Here is an 18,186-nt window from a genome sequence, read left to right as displayed (position 1 = left end):
GGGTTAAATAAAATCACATCTGAAAGATAGCTATCATTACTCCACATAAACCCGGAAAGAGGTGGTGGGGTCCAAGGTGGCCTAATATTTTCATAAATAACTCAAAAGATGGAGTAAGGGATTATGCAAATCAAACCACATACGATACAAAAATGGCAGGGATCGTGAATGTGTGGAGAATGAAATTTAACTACTGGGCAATGTCTTTCAATTTGCCTTTATTGAATCCCGTATATTGAAGTCACATATTATTGTATCTCTTTATTGAGACTCAATAGGACCAAATGCAGAGTGATTTATGGAAAAAGAAATAATCAAATGCATAAATAGAAAAGCACACACATAGCCACCTTCCATGGACCATGTGGGAAGTCACTGAGATGGTGCACAGGACAATGGGGTGGCCAGACACTTCTACACTCTACAGATGTGGGTGGTGTTAAGAGCTGATGTGTAAAATAAACAAGGAAATGTGTCTGCTACGCTTTGAGCCAATTGGCCTTGGTGCTATTTCCAATGGGAGTGCTGAGATTATATATAAACCTGGAAGGGAATTCAGAGCAGGCTGTCACAGAGATTATGGGATGTGACCCTCAGTAAACCAATACAAGGGGAAATTAAGAGTACCTCTAGAAGAGACAAAAATGCTCGATGTACCTATTGACGGGAAAAGATGCACAAAAGGAGGCCTGTAGAAGAGAAAAAAATTCAGCTCCCATTAAGGAAAAACTACCATTCAAAGCACCGTTGGAATCATGGAAGAAAGGTCAGCTTATGGTAACACCATCCCTGGGGACATTCAAGGAAGTGACCAGACACCTCTCTACTGAGGATGCATTTGAGATTTTTAACAGCATTCCTTGCTCAGTTTGGGGGTGGGGGGTAAGCCTCGTGACCTCTCCAAAGGTCATTCCTATCCCAAAGGATCACATGTCTGAAGGGCACCAGATAAAAATAAAGTCTATTAATCACTGAGCTGCCACACAAGTTCCTAAGAGAGCCAGAACAGAGAAGGGCAATCTAGGGTGGACCTTGCTCTGCCGGGAGACGAAAAGCGAGGCAGTGCCAGTGCAGGCAGAGCCAAGAAATCGGTCACGGAGACTTCCAGAAAGCCAACATCAGGCCTGTGATCAGGCCTCCCAAGTACCATAGCAAAACCAGAAGGAGGAAGAGACCCTGTGGGGAGGAGAACAGGAAACAGCGAATGGCATTCAGAGCCCCTAAACAAAGCCACAGGAGCTGGGGGAGACAGTGTGATGCAAGCCCTTTTCACAGAAAGAGGGGAGCCAGACAACAGAGGAACACCCACAAAGGGCTCTTTGCGGAGGCATAGGTCAGACAAGAAAGTGAGGAGAGGAAATGAGAGGTGGGTGAAGGAGGACACAGAGGTGTGTCTGGGAACGTAGGGGATTATTATTGGTTGAGAATCTAACAAAAGGTATAGAGAAAGAGTGAAAGTAATTCTACTATCTAAGGTAGCAGAAAATCACATAATGAAAAGAAAGCTTTTGAAAAGAGGAATCAAGAGGCAAAGCCCCAATTCCAAAGAAGCCGTTGGCATTTTTGATAGCTCGGCTACTCCAGCCGGACAGCCGGAAAGCCTGTTCCATGGGGTTCTGAAGGACCCTCACCAGTCCAGAGCCTGCCTCCCCCGCGCTAGCATGCTTGGGCTTTTATGAACCCCATTCAGGAAGACCTAGACCAAATCAGGCTCCTCCTGATATTGCCAAGGGGGATGAGACCCCATGCTCTGCTCCCTCCTCATCCTGAAACAGAATGGCTTTGGGGTGGGGATATTACCTGCAGTTTTCTCAAGAATGTCATTTACATGGTGTATTAAGCAGCCAAATGGGGGTCATGGAGTTTGAGCTCTTCTAGCATAACGTTCTCCAAATTGCTGTCACCCCACCGGGCACAGAAAAACTTTTTGAAATCAAAAAAGGCCAGTGAAGAGGGAGGAAAACGGCACCACCCACAAAGCACTCCCTGGGGCCTGTCTTCCCAGTTCTCTTCCTGTCTTCATGGAGGCTGCAGACAGAGGCAAGATGGATGGGGCGCCCGGAGGGACCACCGCACCAGGGCCTGGCCTAAGCCACTTGGCTGCCATTCTCAATGCAGCCCCTCTGTCCTGTGGCAGGGCTCTGCATCCTCAAAGAGGAGAAAACGGGAAGGGAAGATGGTCAGGGAGTGCGGTTTCTGAGGGCTGCCCTTACCATGGAATGAGCAGATGGTGCCCGATATGGTGAGAAGATAACTAGGGCAAGGATTTTAAACCCACATCCAATGCTCGGCTAGGTGAGAAAGACCAAAGCTCTCAAGCTGACAGCAAAGCTTCCAAAAGCTGAAGGTTTCTGGAGGTCCACCCACTGCCACTGCTGCCTGCGCGCTCTATTTCAGCCCTCCCCAGCTCTGTCTGTGGACCCTAAATCCAGGAGCCAGGCAGCTGCTTGTCCAAAAGATGTTTCTGAAGCAAGCAAGACAGGCTGGAGATGGATCGAGGGCCATTTATTAACTAAGTCACCATCAGAGAAAGATTCATAACTTGCCCTACGTAGGACAGGAGAGAAAGGAAATTAAAGGGAAACAAATGAAAGCCATAGGAGCCAAGTACCTTTGTTGGAAGATTTTGAGTTATGCTTCTGTTTGTAACTCTCTGATACAGAGAAAAAAATAGGGGACGAATCTTAAGGAGACAAGAGTGAAAGAGAGAGAGCCGGAGGACAATTGCAAAGGAGGACACTGCCAGAGAGAGGAGCACAGCATCCAAGGTGAGACCTCACGGTTTGCTCTCCCTCAGGCAGAATCACCAGGGCCAGACAGGGAGCAAGAGGCGGTGGTGAAGGTGGGGAGGCACAGGCGTGTGAGCTGGGAATGCAGGTCCCAGAGGAGGAGCCAGCCGGCCAGAGGCTGAGGGCTGACAGTCAGGGGAGCACAGGGAGAGGTGGGGCTGGGGGCAGGACCAGGAAAGGAATGCAGCATTGCCTGTACTTACTGTCACAGACGTAAGGTTTGTCGTGGTCTTCCTGAGAGGCGGGGTCGTGCCTTCTCCTGCCACCTGCAGAGCCACGGGCCTGGGGAGACATGGGGGTATAAGGATGCTTGTTATTCTGATAATCACTACAGTCCTGAACACACACTCTGTGAGGCCCAGAGTGCTTCACCAGCATCTCTTCATTGAACCTTCATCATATTTGTACCAATACCAACCCCATTTTACAGGCCATGATACTGAGGCCCAGAGAGGTTAGACAACTTGCTCCAAATCACTCAGCTACTCACCTGTATCCTCTCACTAAATCTTTACAACTCCCAGAGGGAGGTACTATTATTAGCCCCATTTTATAGATCAGGAAACTGAGGTAACAGAGAGGCTAAGTAGCTTGGCCACAGTTACTTGGCTACTAAGTGCAGAACCAGGACATTAACTCAGGACAATTCCACTGCAAAGCCTCTGTTGACCAAATATTGCTGCCAGTAGGACCCCTTAGACTTTCACCTTCATTGACGTGGCATTAGATGCCAACCAAGCTTGCTCCCCTCGGCTGACAGATGACAGATGTACTGGAGCAAGTAGCATAATTGCAGTCATCAGCCCAGGGTCCTTCATTCAGTCCCCTCCTCAAGCCTCTCGAGAGCCAGCCAGGCCTCGCGTCCCGGCACAGAACATGAGTCTGGGCACGTGGGGAGCTCCCTTCACCCTGCTAGACCAACACCACAGGGGTGGGCTTCAGCCTCCCTGTGTGGTCTGCCGCGGGCCTCCAGCCAGTGACAGAGACCTTGACAGCTCACGGTCTCCTGGGGCTGGACTTCTGATACCACCACCCTGTGTGCACCTCCAGAAACAGTCAGCATAACCCGGAGTGGGGGTGGGATGAGCTCTACCTACGAGGATAGAAGAGACCAGCCAGAGAGGGAGCTGGCAGCTCTGCAGCCCCAGGACAGTGGCTGAAAGAATGCAGCAAGGTTTATTTTTAAACCTTTGTAAGTCCCACACTGGTCACGTGTGTAGCACCCTTGCCTCCTCCGGGTCATTCTCTGGTAATCAGTAGCAGTTAACTCCCAACCAAGGAAAGGGCCTACTGGGTCTTTGGAGACAGAGAGGAAGACACAACAGATAAGAAATAAAACATGGCAGCAACCTGTGGCACCAGGAAAACAGGGCAATCCCAGGGGCCTGGCCTAGAAAAGTGGCCCTGGGGACTCCTGGGTCAAAAGGCCTGAGCTTCATGTTCTCTCTCTCGTTCTCTCTCCTCTCTCTCTCTCTCTCTCTCTCTCTCTCTCTCTCTCTCTCTCTCTCGCTCTCCAATCAACACCACCTGGCAAGCTACCACCTCCACCACCTCCTCAGCTTGTCTCTCTCCAAAACAAATTACAAAATTCCACCTCCCTCCTTCCCTCCTTGCACTGTTCTTTCCCTCTCTCTGCCTCCCAGCCCTTCACCCCTGCACACACGCCAGCCAGCAGCCCCCTCCCCTCGCCCTCATTACTCGGAGCTGACCCAAAGGGGGAGCTGTGAGGCGCTGGCAGTCACCCTGAGGCACTGACAGGCCTCCCTGCTTGCCCATGATGCTGAGGGTGGTCACCCTCAGCTGCCCTTGCCCCCCCCACACACACACACACTCCCTCTGCAAGCCAGGGACAGCTTGACGTGTGCAGCCCACAGCCTTGTCACCGGCGCCTTGGAGCAGGTGAAAGCACATCAGGCAGAATGACGGAGGCAACAGCAGACTCGGGGAAGGGGCTCTGAGAGACTAAAAATACCGCCAGGGACAAGGAGACGTGTAACTGGAAGCACAGATCCAGCCGGGGGAAGAGGAGGGCCCCGCTGAGAGCCGGGGTTCAGTTCACTCTGTGGTGTTGCCGAGCAGAGTGACTGCGGGCTCCCCACACTCTCCCTGTACCTCAGCTTCCTCAACTGTGAAAGGGGGATCGTGGCTCTAGGGCATTGAGGGGACATGCTAGAGATCTTCCTGTGGCAGTAGCCCTCGTCTAGTCTTCTGCAATATCTCAAGCTGGGAAACTCGGCATCATACTTATCTTGCTCGAATGTCACCTCAGAGAGGCCCTCACTGACCAACTTATATCCACTCATCCCCTCTCCATCGTTCTCTTCCCCTACCCTGCTTTCCATTTCATGCCAGCCCTTAGCATTGTCTGCCATTGTATCATACATGTGTTGGTGTACTTCATTTTTCTGTCACCCCCACATGAAGGTGGAGCAAATGTCTATTTGGGTTATGACGATCCTTGGAAACTGGCATGGAGCCAACCACTCAAGAAGCACTTAGTAAACATTTGCTGAATAAATGAATCAATCAGTCAGTGGGTCGGTGAGTCAATCATCTTTGGTTCTTCCCCTTCATCCTCTACATCCAACTGCTGTTGTTTCTTCCTTCAAAGGCCATCTCAGGTTTTGCATTTCCCTTCTATTCCACACTTTAATCCAGGAGCTCATCAATTGACCCCTGAATTGCTCAAAGAACTCACCAGCTGGGTTCTACCTCCACCTTGCCCCACCCAATGCATCCTGCACATCTCCCAAACCAATTAGACAACAGGGGTGAAGGACAGGAACCTGTGGTCATTCATTCATTGCCATCTAAAACCCAGCGACACATCCAATGGCGACCTAGTGCCAACCCCCTCAGGTTCACCTGAAGCTCATGCTGTGTCCACGCCTTTGTTTGTACTGATCCCTGTCATGGACCGGCCTCTCTGCCCATCCCCATCTGATCCATGCTGTAGCCCTGCTAACCTCCCACACCCCTAACAGTCTTCTTCTTGACACACTGAGGAGTAAAAAACAGCATCAGCTTTAAAGTCAGAAAGACACAAGTTGAAGCACCAGTTACATGTCTTTGAACAAGTCACTTCTCTCAGCTCTAGCTTTCTTTTCAACTGTAAAATGGGCATAGCAACACCTTTACTGCAGAGTTGTTGAGGAAGTTAGAGCTAAAGGTATGTGAAACCACAGTGGAAAGTACTAGGGCTGCAGGAAATACTCAATAAAGTATTTCCCCTCCCAAGGTGCTCTCGCTCCTTCTCCTCTGAGTATTTCGTTTGGTTACTGCACAGTCAGAGAAGCCTGCCGCTTTCTAATGGTGTCATGCCTATTAGTATTTTCTCCTCAATTTAATCCCAAAATCCTTGAGAGCAAAGATGCATTTCATATTTTATTAGGAGTTCCCAACACTTAGCATTATGCTGGACACATCGCAACCAAAGTTTTTTCACATATACAAGGTGTGATCAAAAAATTCGGTATGTGTTTAAATTTTTAAAAATTTATTGAAGTAAAAGACACATCGCCATTAATCCCCCTCAAAATACTCCCCCTCGCTTCAAACACACGTATCCCATCGTTCTTGCCACTTTCTGAAGCAGTTCTCGTAGTTCTCCTTCATGAATGTCTTTAACTAAAGACGCTGTAGTACATGGCTGCCTCGAAGTCCTGAATTGATTCAAAATGGTTACCTTTCATGATTATTTTGATTTTGGGGAAGAGCCGGAAGTTGCACGGTGCAGATCCAGTGAATAAGGTGGATGAGGACACGCCATAATGTTTTTATTTGACATAAATTGCCAAACCAGAAGCCATGTGTGACACTGAGCACTGTCATGATGGAGGATATAGTAAAGACACTCACGAAAGAGGACTTCCAGAAGTGCTTCAGAAAGTGGCAAGAACGATGGGATAAGTGTGTTCACAGCAAGAGGGAGTATTTTGAGGGGCATTAATGGCAATGTGTCTTTTACTGTAATAAATTTCTTTTTATTTAAAAATTCACCATATTTTGTATCACACCTTATATTAGTTCCACTGATTCCTATACTACCCTATGAGTTAGAGCAAGTAATACTATTCCCATCTGACACTTGATGCAACAGGGCCCGAGAGGGTTCATGACTTGCCCACAGTCACAGAACCAGTAGAAGGAACAGGACCAAGGTTCCCAGACTCTGTGATAGAAAACTTTGACGCTGACTGCCCATGAGAAACCAGCCCCGGTCTCTGAGAAATGCCCACTCCTCTGCACTCCACGTCCCATTCGCACACCGGTGAGCCATGACATCAATGACTCTACCACATGGCCCTGACCCCCTGGCCACAGCTGACTGGCTGGCTCAGGAGTAGCCACCTGACCTAAGCTGGGATAATCAGATTGTAGCCCCAAAGGGCTTGGAATTGGGAAACAGTGACCCTAATTGGTACAGGTCACTTAAACTGAGGACCCAACAATTCAGGAGCTATGGGGCCATGTGTACAGAGAAGCAGGAAAGGCAGTTTTGCAAAAGAAGAATGAAGGAGAGAGAAGTAGAGACCTGGGTGCCTTACTCTTTCCCAATCCTGAATCCCTGCCACTTTCTTGCCCTTCCTGAGGTTTGAATCTTCAAAGATTGCTCCAAGTTAGAGCAATGGCCCAGCAGCTTTGCAAATACTTCCCATTTTTGCTTAAGCCGTTGAGTTTCTGGCAATTAAAAGACCCTAGACTGGGACAGACTCAAAGAGCTAGTTCCTCTGCACCAGTTATTCTCAAACAGTGGTCCAGGGATCCCTGAGACCCTTTCAGGGGGTCTGTAATGTCAAAACTATATTTGTAATTGTACTAAATGCTCTTTGAAATTTTCACTCTCCTTCTCTCACAAGTGCATGGTGGAGTTTTCCAGAGGCTGCATGATATGACGTCATCACACAATGGTTTGTATATTCTTAAGCGTAACATTTTTTTGATTGATCAATTGATTGGTAATACTCACATGGACGACTCATAGAAACTTCATGAATTTTAAGGAGCTTGGATTTCTTGGACTAAAGTTACCAGACAAAGTTCTTAACTGTTGAATCTGAATTTCCCTCACCTCTCAGGGAATCTCCATCATCAAAAGTCCAAAGGTTGTTCTCTTTGCTTGTAGCCTCCTAATAATATCTAGCCTTTATTAAGCTCTCAAAATTGGCTGTGTATTATTGCTCCCATTTTAATGATGAAGAAACTAAGGCCTGTAGTACTTATAAATTTGGTCAAGGTCACAGAGGTTCCATAATTCACCCAAGTTTAGTAAGTGGTGGAGCTGGGATTTGAACTCATGGTTCAAACAAGACAGAGGCTGTTTTTGTCATCACTGCCTTAACCCTGGCTTCCTCAATGAGCACAAAGCACCTGGGGGTCTTAGTAAAGGGCAGCCTCTAATTCAGTCCAACTAGGGTAGAGTCTGGGGTCCTGCATTTCTGACTATCACCCAGGAGACTCTGATGCTAACAGTTCAGGGCCCACATGTTGAGGTGCATGGCCTTAGGCTGCCTTTCAGTCCTGGCAACAGAAATGGGTGGGATTGTTCTCCAGGAGCTAGCAGCAGCTTGAATATGCCACCTCAACTGGGGCTGTGGGTGAAGCAGCTTCACACACTTATTCCAGCACAGGAAGGCTCACTTACAGTCTTACGGGTCCTCCCAGGCTCCCACCATGGGTGACATGTCCACAATGTCACTGCACAACGCAGCGCCATTCAACTTCTCCTTGGCCAGCGGGAGGTGGGTCTGGAGCTGGTCTAGGCCCCATTCACCCCCTCCCTGTGTTCAGGTTTTCTCTTGGCTCCCACAAAGCTAAAATGTCACTTTTCTTTCTTTTTCAATCATTCATTCAACAAACTGGTCATTGGCCACGTGCTGGGCACTGGCTCACACGTGACCCAATGAAAAAAGTACAGACCTGTGTTCAAATTCTGACTTCTTCCTGACTGGTCGAATGACCTTGAGCAAATTACTTAACCTCTTTGGAAGTAATAATACCAACTTGGTGGAATGAAAGAAGCAGTATTGGCCAACAGAAATATAATGCAAGCCACACGTGTCCTTTTTCATTTTCCAGCAGACACATTTTTTAAAAAGAAACAGGTGCAATGAATTTTAATAATACATTTTACTTAACCCAATATATCCAAAATATTATCATTTCAATATGTAATCAATATAAAAAATATGAATGAGTTGTTCTGTACTCTTTTCATACTGTCTTCGACATCTGGTGCGTACTTTATATTTACAGCATTTTATTGTTTTTTTATACCGCATTTCAGTTTGAACTAGCAACATCCCAAGTGCTCAGTGGCCACATGCGGTCAGTGTCTGCATCAAGCAGACAGTCCACACTCTCTGTGCGGTAGTTCTTAGTGTACAGACCTCATCACAGGGCCTAGTGCACAGTAAGTACACGTAAGGAAAAATGGCTACGGTCGCTCTTACCGACACCCTTTGCATATCCGATGACTGTGAGTTCAGTCGTCTAGGTTTAGTTTGGGAGCAGAGAAGATGTGAAAGAGGACCATTCTCACTCTACAGTCTACTTGAGTATATTTCGTTTGGGCTGAGGGAACAGATGGGAGCAGGCCTGGAGGTGACAAAGCCCTTGGAGTTCACTGAAGGCCAAGAAATTCCACATGAAAGCCTCCTTTAATGATGGCATTAGATACTCATTATTTTGTAACCTCCAATGAACTCATGGGTCTAGGCAAGTTTACCAGTGCCTCCTAATGTGATTAGGTGAAAACTTGATGGGGACATTTATAAGACACAGGCTGACAACACCCAGAACCATGGATCGATTTTACCCCCACTAGAAGGAGAACAACTGACAACATATGCCCCCTGATGTGACAGAATAAGAAGTACACGTCACACCTAGGAATGATTCTTGCTCCATCGAAAAAATCCTTACACACACACACACACACACACACACACACACACATCCTGAATCTAACCAAGTCTCTAATCAAACCACCAGTTTTCAGGAAATAAAGAGGATAGAGGAACACATTAAATAGCACCCGTCCACCAAATCTAGAATGTAAGAAATTCCAAAAGCCCAACCACCCAAATTCTTTAACAAAGAAATGACATGGAGAAAAAAAAAAAAAAATACATGTGTGTGGTAGGGTGTAGCAAGGAAGAAGTATGCTGTAGAATACAAGAGGCTTAAGTTTCAAACAAAACAATGATCCGGGACTGAATAGTAGACATTAGAATAATTGTTCTTTCTATTGAGTATGATGGTGACATGTTAGAGACAGACATTGAGGAATGTTAAATGATAAAGTACCTAGGACTTGCTTTCAAATATGCCACACATAACAAAATAAAACATACAAACCAACAAAAAGTGGGAGGAAAGAACAGATAAAACAAGAGTGTCAAAACCCTGATCAGGGCTGCAGCTGGGTGGCAAGTATATAAGGCGTGCAGACGCAGAGAGCGGCCCTGCCCAGACTGAGGAAGTCCAGCTTGTCAACAGGCCGGAGCATCTCAGCTCAGGGTGGGCACTGCTGGATCACTGGCACCGGTCTCCCAGGAACTTGCTTAGGACATAGCCTTCGAAGCACGCCCCCCCAGACCTCCTAAATCACAACTTCGGGGAGTAGGTCCTGAGAATCTGCATTTTGATGGGCTCTCCTGGGGATTCAGATGTATACTAAGGCGCAAGAACCATGGGAATAGAGAGGCTTGCCATAACAGTCACTAGATCCAAACCCACAGGGCACCCAGGACTAACCTCTTGTCCATGGGAAAAGTAAGGGCCCTGCCTGGAGCCTGAAGGAGCCAGACAGACCTAAGAGAGATGATTCTCTAGATGGAAAGCAGCAGTTTGTCCCCGAGGTCCCTCTCCACCTGGTTATTGCAGATGCCCTTTCAGATCTCTGAAGGTGACCACAAAAAGCCCTTTTGGGCTGGAATGTGAAGACTCTCGAACACCAGCCTGAATACCTGAGATCACCATCCAAGTCTGGTTCCCTCCCCTCCAGAGACACTCTCGTATTTTTATTCCTTCCATCATAGATTTCCCCTCTGCCATTCCCCAGGCTTCTAGAGTTTTCCTGCCACTTTCCAAGACCACAAGCCTCCAAAGCCCATGCCACCCCACTTGGGAACCATCAGCTGTGGTCCTCATGCTTTCCCAGCATGATCCTACTCTCTGCCTAGTGAAGCACATGCCAAAGCGGATATCCTAACCCTGTCATTCTGGGGCAGCCCCAGGGACAGGAAACTTTCAGACTTCTTTTATGACCAAGTAACCGGGACAGCTATCACATTTTCCTTGTCATCCACCCTCACCCTGATCCTACCTCCAACACCTCCAGACCCTCACCATCCCCTCGGGGCACCCTCTGCCTCTTCTCCCTCTTGCCAGCTCTAAAGTCTTGCAGGCTGTCACTGGGGATCAAAGCCCTTCTAGAGTTTTCCTCTCTGAGTGCTCTGCAGGGAAAACCATGGATAGGACCTCTTTCTCGTTGTAGTGGGACTTTGAAACTGGGGAGCAGTGTTTGGCACGGCCTCGGCCTCCACGGTCTCTCTCCTCCCTTGAGGCATCCAAGCTTACCCGTCCTCTGGTCCTGTTCTTTCTCTTGGGAATATCCTCTTCTAAATCCTCTTCTTCATTGCCTTCTTCTACATTTTCATCATTTTCCAAAACCCTCTGAAATGACAAGAAAATGAAGAGAAGAGTTGAGAAATAAAATATAAAGGAGAAAACGATCAGGGGTAATTTGGGGGTGTTCCATTTTGTTGTTGTATTTTAACAAAGTGGAGATGCTGCCTCTGCTTGGGAAGCAGGGCTTCCAAAACGCTGCCCAGAGTTAGAGAGTTTGGCGGTATCAACTCTCTCTCTCTCAAACCCTGGGGCCCCTTCCAGCCAAGTCCTTCCAGGACACTGATCTTTTACAACTTTTGTTCAAGAAAGGTTTTCTAAAAAGAGAATCTTCTGGTAGGAACAATTTTCTATGTGGACCCAAGATGTTTAAGACTTACTTTCTTTAAGGTAATTTTCCTTTTGTTCCTAAATATGAAAATATGTTTCTCCTTTCCATGCCATGCTGGAACCCTGCCCTGTTTGATGAAAACAAGTAACTTCTTCTTCATTTGACCAGTATTTGACATTAATGTGTTGTTCACAATCATCCATTGTTGTTTTTAAAGAAAAATGGATTTTCATTACAGCACGTTACTTGTAATGGAACTTAAAGATCATGAATTTAATTCTCTCTCTCTCCAACATCTGCGTCATCTTGCACCAGAGAATCCCATTTCCATTTTACAGGTGAATAAACTAAGGGTAAAAACAGGTTTGACTACTCAAGATCATACAGCAAATCCATAACCAGAGCAAGGTCGGGTTCATCAGCAGTTTCCCATTTGTTTCTCAGCCTTGCGTCTGAAGGTCCCAAGGTACATTACGGCTGTATCATGGCATCGCCTTCCGGCAGGGGACTAAGCACTTCATTGCCTGTGTGGGGTAGGCGATGGGTAGGTATATATCTCTAAGCTCAAGGGAGGGACAAAAGATTGTGGCAGAGACCCAGCCCCCAGAGTGGGGGTGAAATAAGGGAAAAGGGCATGGAGCTCACTGGACTCCATGTCAGGGACCCTGGGGCTTTCTTTATGGGCCCACTGTGTGACATTGGGTGAGTCATCCTCTCTTTACACCTGTTTCCCCGATTATAAAAATAGAATTTATTCACTCCAACCAACAAACATTTGTCTAGTGCTGACTACCTAGCAGGTGCTATGCTAGACAAGCCACAAAATGGCTACAGTCCTGGCTGCAAATGGACTTTACAAGTCTAGTGAAGGGAGGACCGATTTAAACAACATACATAACCATATAATTACAACTGCTAAAAAACATGATAGGTACGTTCAGCTGCTATTAGAAGGAAATTGAACTAAACTGAGGGTCAGGTAAGGCTTACCTGAGGAAGTGACCTAAGCAAGTTGAGATGTAAAGGAGAGAAAAGACTAGCCTTGGAATGGGAACAGGGAAAAAGGAGGGAAAGTATTCTAGGCAGAGGGAACAGCATGAGCAAACTCCCTGAGGCAGGGAGAGGAGCGTGATGTGCCTACGGAGCAGAAAGAGGCCAATGTGACCACGGCTCAGTAGCTCAGGAAGAGACTGGCATAAGACGAAGGGAGAAGGTAGGTGGGCACCACGTTAACAGCATCCGCCCGTCCTGTGGTGATGGTGTGACAATCACAGCTATGAAAAGGCTTAAAAAGGAGCACGCACTTCACTGACATCTGGTATGGCCATCACTGTTCAAGTGGCCTCCCAGACAATGCCTGTGACCTGTCCTCCGAGCAGGAAGCCCAGGAGTGAGTTACCAGTGACCTTGTCCCACTGCCTTCTTGTCAGAGAATTCTGTTCCAATCACAGGGGTCAGGATACTGCTAATTACCAAACTCTCCCAAAGAACTCAAAATAGGTCTAGTAAATTCTTCTCTGGCTTCTCCACTGGTTTATTTGGGAAGCCATCATGGGTCGCTGGGCCAACCGTAGCCATCTAACAGAGAAGCATTGTCTGCTGGACACAACCTCTGGCCTCCAGCTAGGAAACACTGGCGCAGGTCCAGGGCAAGCCTCCTAGCCTCCCTGCGTCTAGGCTTCCTGAACAGTGAGTGGGAACATGAGCGAAAGCCAAGCACGGCAAGGACAAGTCACAGCTCTGCAGCCTTCAGTGAAAAGATGGAGCATAAATATGAGGTCTGGTATTACAACTGTTGTTGCTGTTCAGACAGCCATCTTGCAAACTTTCCGGGTCTTGAAGTCACTTAATCATGGTAAGTTCCAAGTGCCTAGAATTTAAAGGTCATTGCCTCTAGCATCTCATCACAATTCTGACTCCGCTCATTCTTTATTACCTGCAATATGGACTCTAGGTTGCTACATGAAAGGCTGGTGAAGGCTGCTGAGCTAGTCCCCAGCAGTGCCACATGGCCTCAGTGTCCAGGAGTAAACTGACTTCTCCCTCAGGCTCCATCCCTCCCTCTTCCCCTGGTTTCCCTGTGTCTCTAGAACCTCTGTCTGTGCCCCAGGCCTCAGAGGTGACAGCAGCCACCCCAGTGTGTTTGCATTTCCTGCAACATGGCCTGATACCAGAAACCTCTCTCCATAACTCAGGAGGAGGCAAAAGTTCCTAACAAAGGTCACATTCGGGGCACAGGAAGCAGAGGGGGCGTCTTGTATTAGAAGTACAGGGCAGGGGTGTCCAACTAGAGAGGCAGCTGATCTCCCAGTAACACACTTACTTTCCCTGTCCAAGGTCATTATCTGGAAAATAAACACATTTTAAAATAACTTTTCTCCCTGTTACTCTAAACAGTCTTTACGGTGATGATAACAAAGGTTTGTGGTTATGTTTTTTAAAAAAGAAAAAGGAATTCCTTTTTAAAGACTCCATTAACTCTGGCCTGGAAAGCTATAAAAATCTCCTAACTGATTTCCCTCCTTCCACTGCTGGCCCTGCATCCAGTTTCCTCTCCATACAGGGACCAGAAGGAGTTTGGTGAAACTCAAATTCACCATCCTGATTAAAACCCTCCATGTGGCTTCCTTTTTCATTTCCCATGAAATCATGAGCCTCTTCCAAGTCCTGGGAAGCTGGCGGGGTATGATCCCTCCAACTCCATCCTAGGCTCTTCTCTCCCTGGCACAGTGCTCCAGCCACCCCGGCCTTCTGTCTGCTCTTTCAACACACAAGCTCAGACCTATCTCGATGTCTACGAGCACACGTTCCTCTGCCCAGAAGGCTCTTCCCTGGGATCCTCACTTTGCTGGCTCCTCATCCCATAGGACTGAGGTTAAACCTTGTCTCCCTGAGGACACTACCTGGAATCCGTTCCTCCTCTTATACTGAATCTTCATACTGTGTTCTTTTCATGGCATTGATCTGAAATGCAATTATTCTGTTTGTTTACTTGCTTTCTGTCTCTCACATCAGAACATAAGTACGAGCGGAGAGGACAGGTCTCTCCTGGTTTCTCTCTTCCCCTAGAACCTAGCACAGTGCCTGCTCAGAGGAACCCGATAAACTTTGGTTGAATGAATGAATGAAAAAAATTAACAAAGCTGTCCATTTACTACATATGGACTTTATTTTAATAGTCAAAGCCAATAAAAACATGTAAACTCACTTGGCTTTTGGTTCTGGTTTCAGCTGCTGGCACAGTAGATGGTAGCCCTGTGCTCTGTACATAGCAGACATTCAGTTTACATCAGAGATGATGGTGACAATTCCACAGTGACAACCCACATACTGGCCCAACACTGCCTGAGAAGAACTCAAACCCACGCCAGACAGCTTTAAAGGGAAAGGGCTACCGGTTGCTAGGGCTTCAAGCTTCTGGACAATGGTCTGTCCCATTCACTGATTCAGTCACATTACACTAAATAAGCAAAAACTACACTCACATTACACTAAATGGGCAATAGAGATGTGACAGATATTGACTTCAAAGATCTGAAAGTCCAAAAATGGTGGGTAATACATGAAAAAAAAATGTTTAATTTTTTAAAAGTACTAGATACTCTAAAGGCCAGAGGCAAGAAGAGATCGCTGTGGAGGGGGGTGTCAAAAAAGGCTTCATGGGGAAGGTGGCGTTGGAGCTGAGCCTAAGAGATGGATGGGATTGGTACACATGGAGACGGCAGGAAAGTATGTCAGAGCAAGGGCACAGTATGACCAAAGGCAACAGAGGGAGTAAAGGAGGAGTGGGAAATAAGCCCAAAACTAGGTCAGGAGCAGGGAGAAGAGGCCCAGGGAGGTACAGTCATCACTTTGGACTTATTTAGTAGGAAACAAAGGTGTTTTAGCTACGATTTTTTAGCAAGGGGTGAGACATGCAGCGCCTTGTCTCGGAATGAAAGGTCAGTTAACGAAGTAGGCCAAGTCAGAGAGGGGAAGGACCAGCGATGGGGCAACTCAGAGTTATTTGTTCGCTCAATAAATATTTATTATACACCTACTATGGGCCAGGCACTGTCTGGGTGCTTGAGATATATTGGTGAGCAAGACAGAAAAAGACTCCTGCCTTTGAGAAGTTCTATTGAAGGAAACAGAAAATAAAGTACATTCGATGGTAGTTAAGAGCTATGGGGTAAAGAAAAAGAAAAGGAAAGCAGAGAATCAGGAGTGCTGGGCGGTGGGCAGAAGTTCACTGTGGAAGAACAGGAACCTGGGCAGAGTTTGGGGTTTTGTTTGTTGTTGTTGCTTCAGGCAAAAATATTCTTTGATTTAGATTTTATTACTCACATTTGCAAATAGAATAACTTAACTAAATAGACAGGGCAGAGTTTTGAGCACAGGGATGGCAGGGCCCACTTAAATGTCAAAAGGCTCCCTCGCAGCCATTAGCTGGGGGACCATTTAGAAAGCAGTCGCAACAGTTCAGACGGGAGCTTAGAGTGGCCTGGCCCAGGGTAGTGGCCATGGGTATGGTGAGAAGGGGCTATGTAATGGATTTATGTTGCGGGCACAGTTGACAAAATTCCTGATGAATTGGATGTTGGATGCGAGAGAAAGACAGGCGTCGAAGATGACTCTAGGTGTGTCAGATAAGCAAGGCGACAGTTAGCAAGGATCTGGGCTAAGGTTGTAGCACTGCGAAGTCGAGGAAGAAACGGCTATCAGCCATGTTGAGACAACTAGATGGAAAAGACTTGACCATTCATCTGAACACAGGAATGGCAGAGAAAGAGGCCCGATTCACTGATTCATTCAACATCTTTCTTGAGACCTGACGCTGCTGGGCACGTGTAAGACCTGAGGGTACAATGGTGAACCCGACAGCTTGGTCCCTGACTCGATGCTTCGCAGACTGGTCGTACTTATGAAGCAAACCAAACACTCAACTGTTATTAATTTAATTATAATAGTAATAAGTTAATATATAAATATTAAATTGGATACAAAATTATTAAATATGTAATATAGCATATGTATAACAAAACATAAAAATTTAATAGAAATGGAATAGAAATGTAATTTAACTTTAGTAATTTGATTATTTTTAGTTATTAATACTATTATTTAATATTTGTATTATTTAACATTATCACAATACTCTGTGCCAACCATTGTATTCAATGATGGGGATTCAAGACAAATATATAAGGAATGCTTAGAGCACACCTTGATAATCCTGCATGGTACAAGCCTTACTAGTGTGAACAGAGGGTGGTGAACACACGGGGACAGGAGCCACCGACCCTGTCTGGAGGGTGACTTATAAACTGGCCTTGGAGGAGGAGTAGGTGGTGCTGTGAAAGGACCAAGTGAACTGGAGCCGAGGATGGGGTGGGAGGCCGCGGGGCAGGGGTGAGGCGAAAACTCACTGGGCACCAGCTGCTGCAGACAACCCTGAAGTTTGGAGCCTGGACTATGGACAGTTCGCTCCACAGGGGTGAGAACTCCATCTGTTTTGCTCACCACCATGCCCCCAGGACCTAGCACCATGCCTAGCACACAGCAGGCCCAAAAAATACATTTTGAGTATACAAACAGGGAGATGAATGGAGAGGAACAGATTTGGGGGAAACGATGACTTCTTCCGGGAAACACATGAAATCAGAAAAGAATCTGCAAGCTTCTTGGCAACAACGCCACGAGGCAGTTTGAGACGCAGCCCTGGCCCTTGAGAGGAGGCCCCCAGCCAGTGCTAGAGTTCTGGAAGCACCTCAGTGATGCTCTGGTGGCACCAAGCCACCACCCCCCTGGGGCACAGAAATACCTGTATTTCCTGGATGCTTTCCTCCTCTCTGGCGTCCACCTTCTTCTCGACCCCCTCACCGCGGAGCAAGGCTTCCAATGTGGTGCTCTCGGAGGTGAACCCATCCTTCTTCAGGGGCAGCTCCACTTCTGAAAAACAAGAACAGAAAAGCAGGGTCAGGCCACTAGAAGCAGGAGGGACAGAAGGGGCAGGAGAGATGGCCCTTAGGGCATAAACCAGAGCTCCTGAGGAGGACTCAAGATGGCCTGTGCTCTCTCCTGCAGGTAGAACAGGACACTGGCGTTGCGTCCAGCTTTTCTGATTCCATCTCACAATCCCAGAGATAGAATCCAACCCTGACTGCTTCCTCAGAGACAGCAGAGGCAGAGCAGAAAGGGAGTCAGACGGACATGGGGACAGGCGGCCTAGGTCTCAGTCCTGCTTCTGCTCCTCTCTGGCCCCGTGACTTTGGGCAAGGCGCTCACGGACCCCAGAGCTCTTTTTTGCATCTACAAACTAAGGATAGCAATGCTAAGCACCCCACAGGGCCCTTTGTGGGGCACAAATGTGTTCCGTACATTAACGTGCTTGGAGAACTGGAAAGCGGTACACCAAGGCTGGCCTCCTGTCTTCTTATTCTCTCCCTCTAACTC

The 18,186-nt window shown here is 47.3% G+C and overlaps 1 protein-coding gene across 2 annotated transcripts in view; it reads right to left on the bottom strand.

The window, feature by feature from the left end:
* DPF3 (double PHD fingers 3) overlaps nt 1-18,186 on the bottom strand; it is a 247,804-nt gene that overhangs the window by 85,724 nt on the left and 143,894 nt on the right. For both annotated transcript variants that reach the window (XR_004423250.1, XM_033108877.1), the window contains exons 4-6: nt 17,555-17,682; nt 11,373-11,468; nt 2,993-3,071 (exon numbers count right to left, since the gene is read on the bottom strand). Coding sequence is in view for 1 of the 2 variants with exons in the window: in XM_033108877.1 (XP_032964768.1) it covers nt 2,993-3,071; nt 11,373-11,468; nt 17,555-17,682 (303 nt within the window). In the remaining variant the exon portion in view is untranslated. The remainder of the gene's footprint in view (nt 1-2,992; nt 3,072-11,372; nt 11,469-17,554; nt 17,683-18,186) is intronic.

The sequence above is a fragment of the Rhinolophus ferrumequinum genome, chromosome 6 (genome assembly GCF_004115265.2).
Source record: "Rhinolophus ferrumequinum isolate MPI-CBG mRhiFer1 chromosome 6, mRhiFer1_v1.p, whole genome shotgun sequence".
Lineage (NCBI taxonomy): Eukaryota > Metazoa > Chordata > Mammalia > Chiroptera > Rhinolophidae > Rhinolophus > Rhinolophus ferrumequinum.
This window is presented reverse-complemented; position numbering and strand designations above follow the sequence as displayed.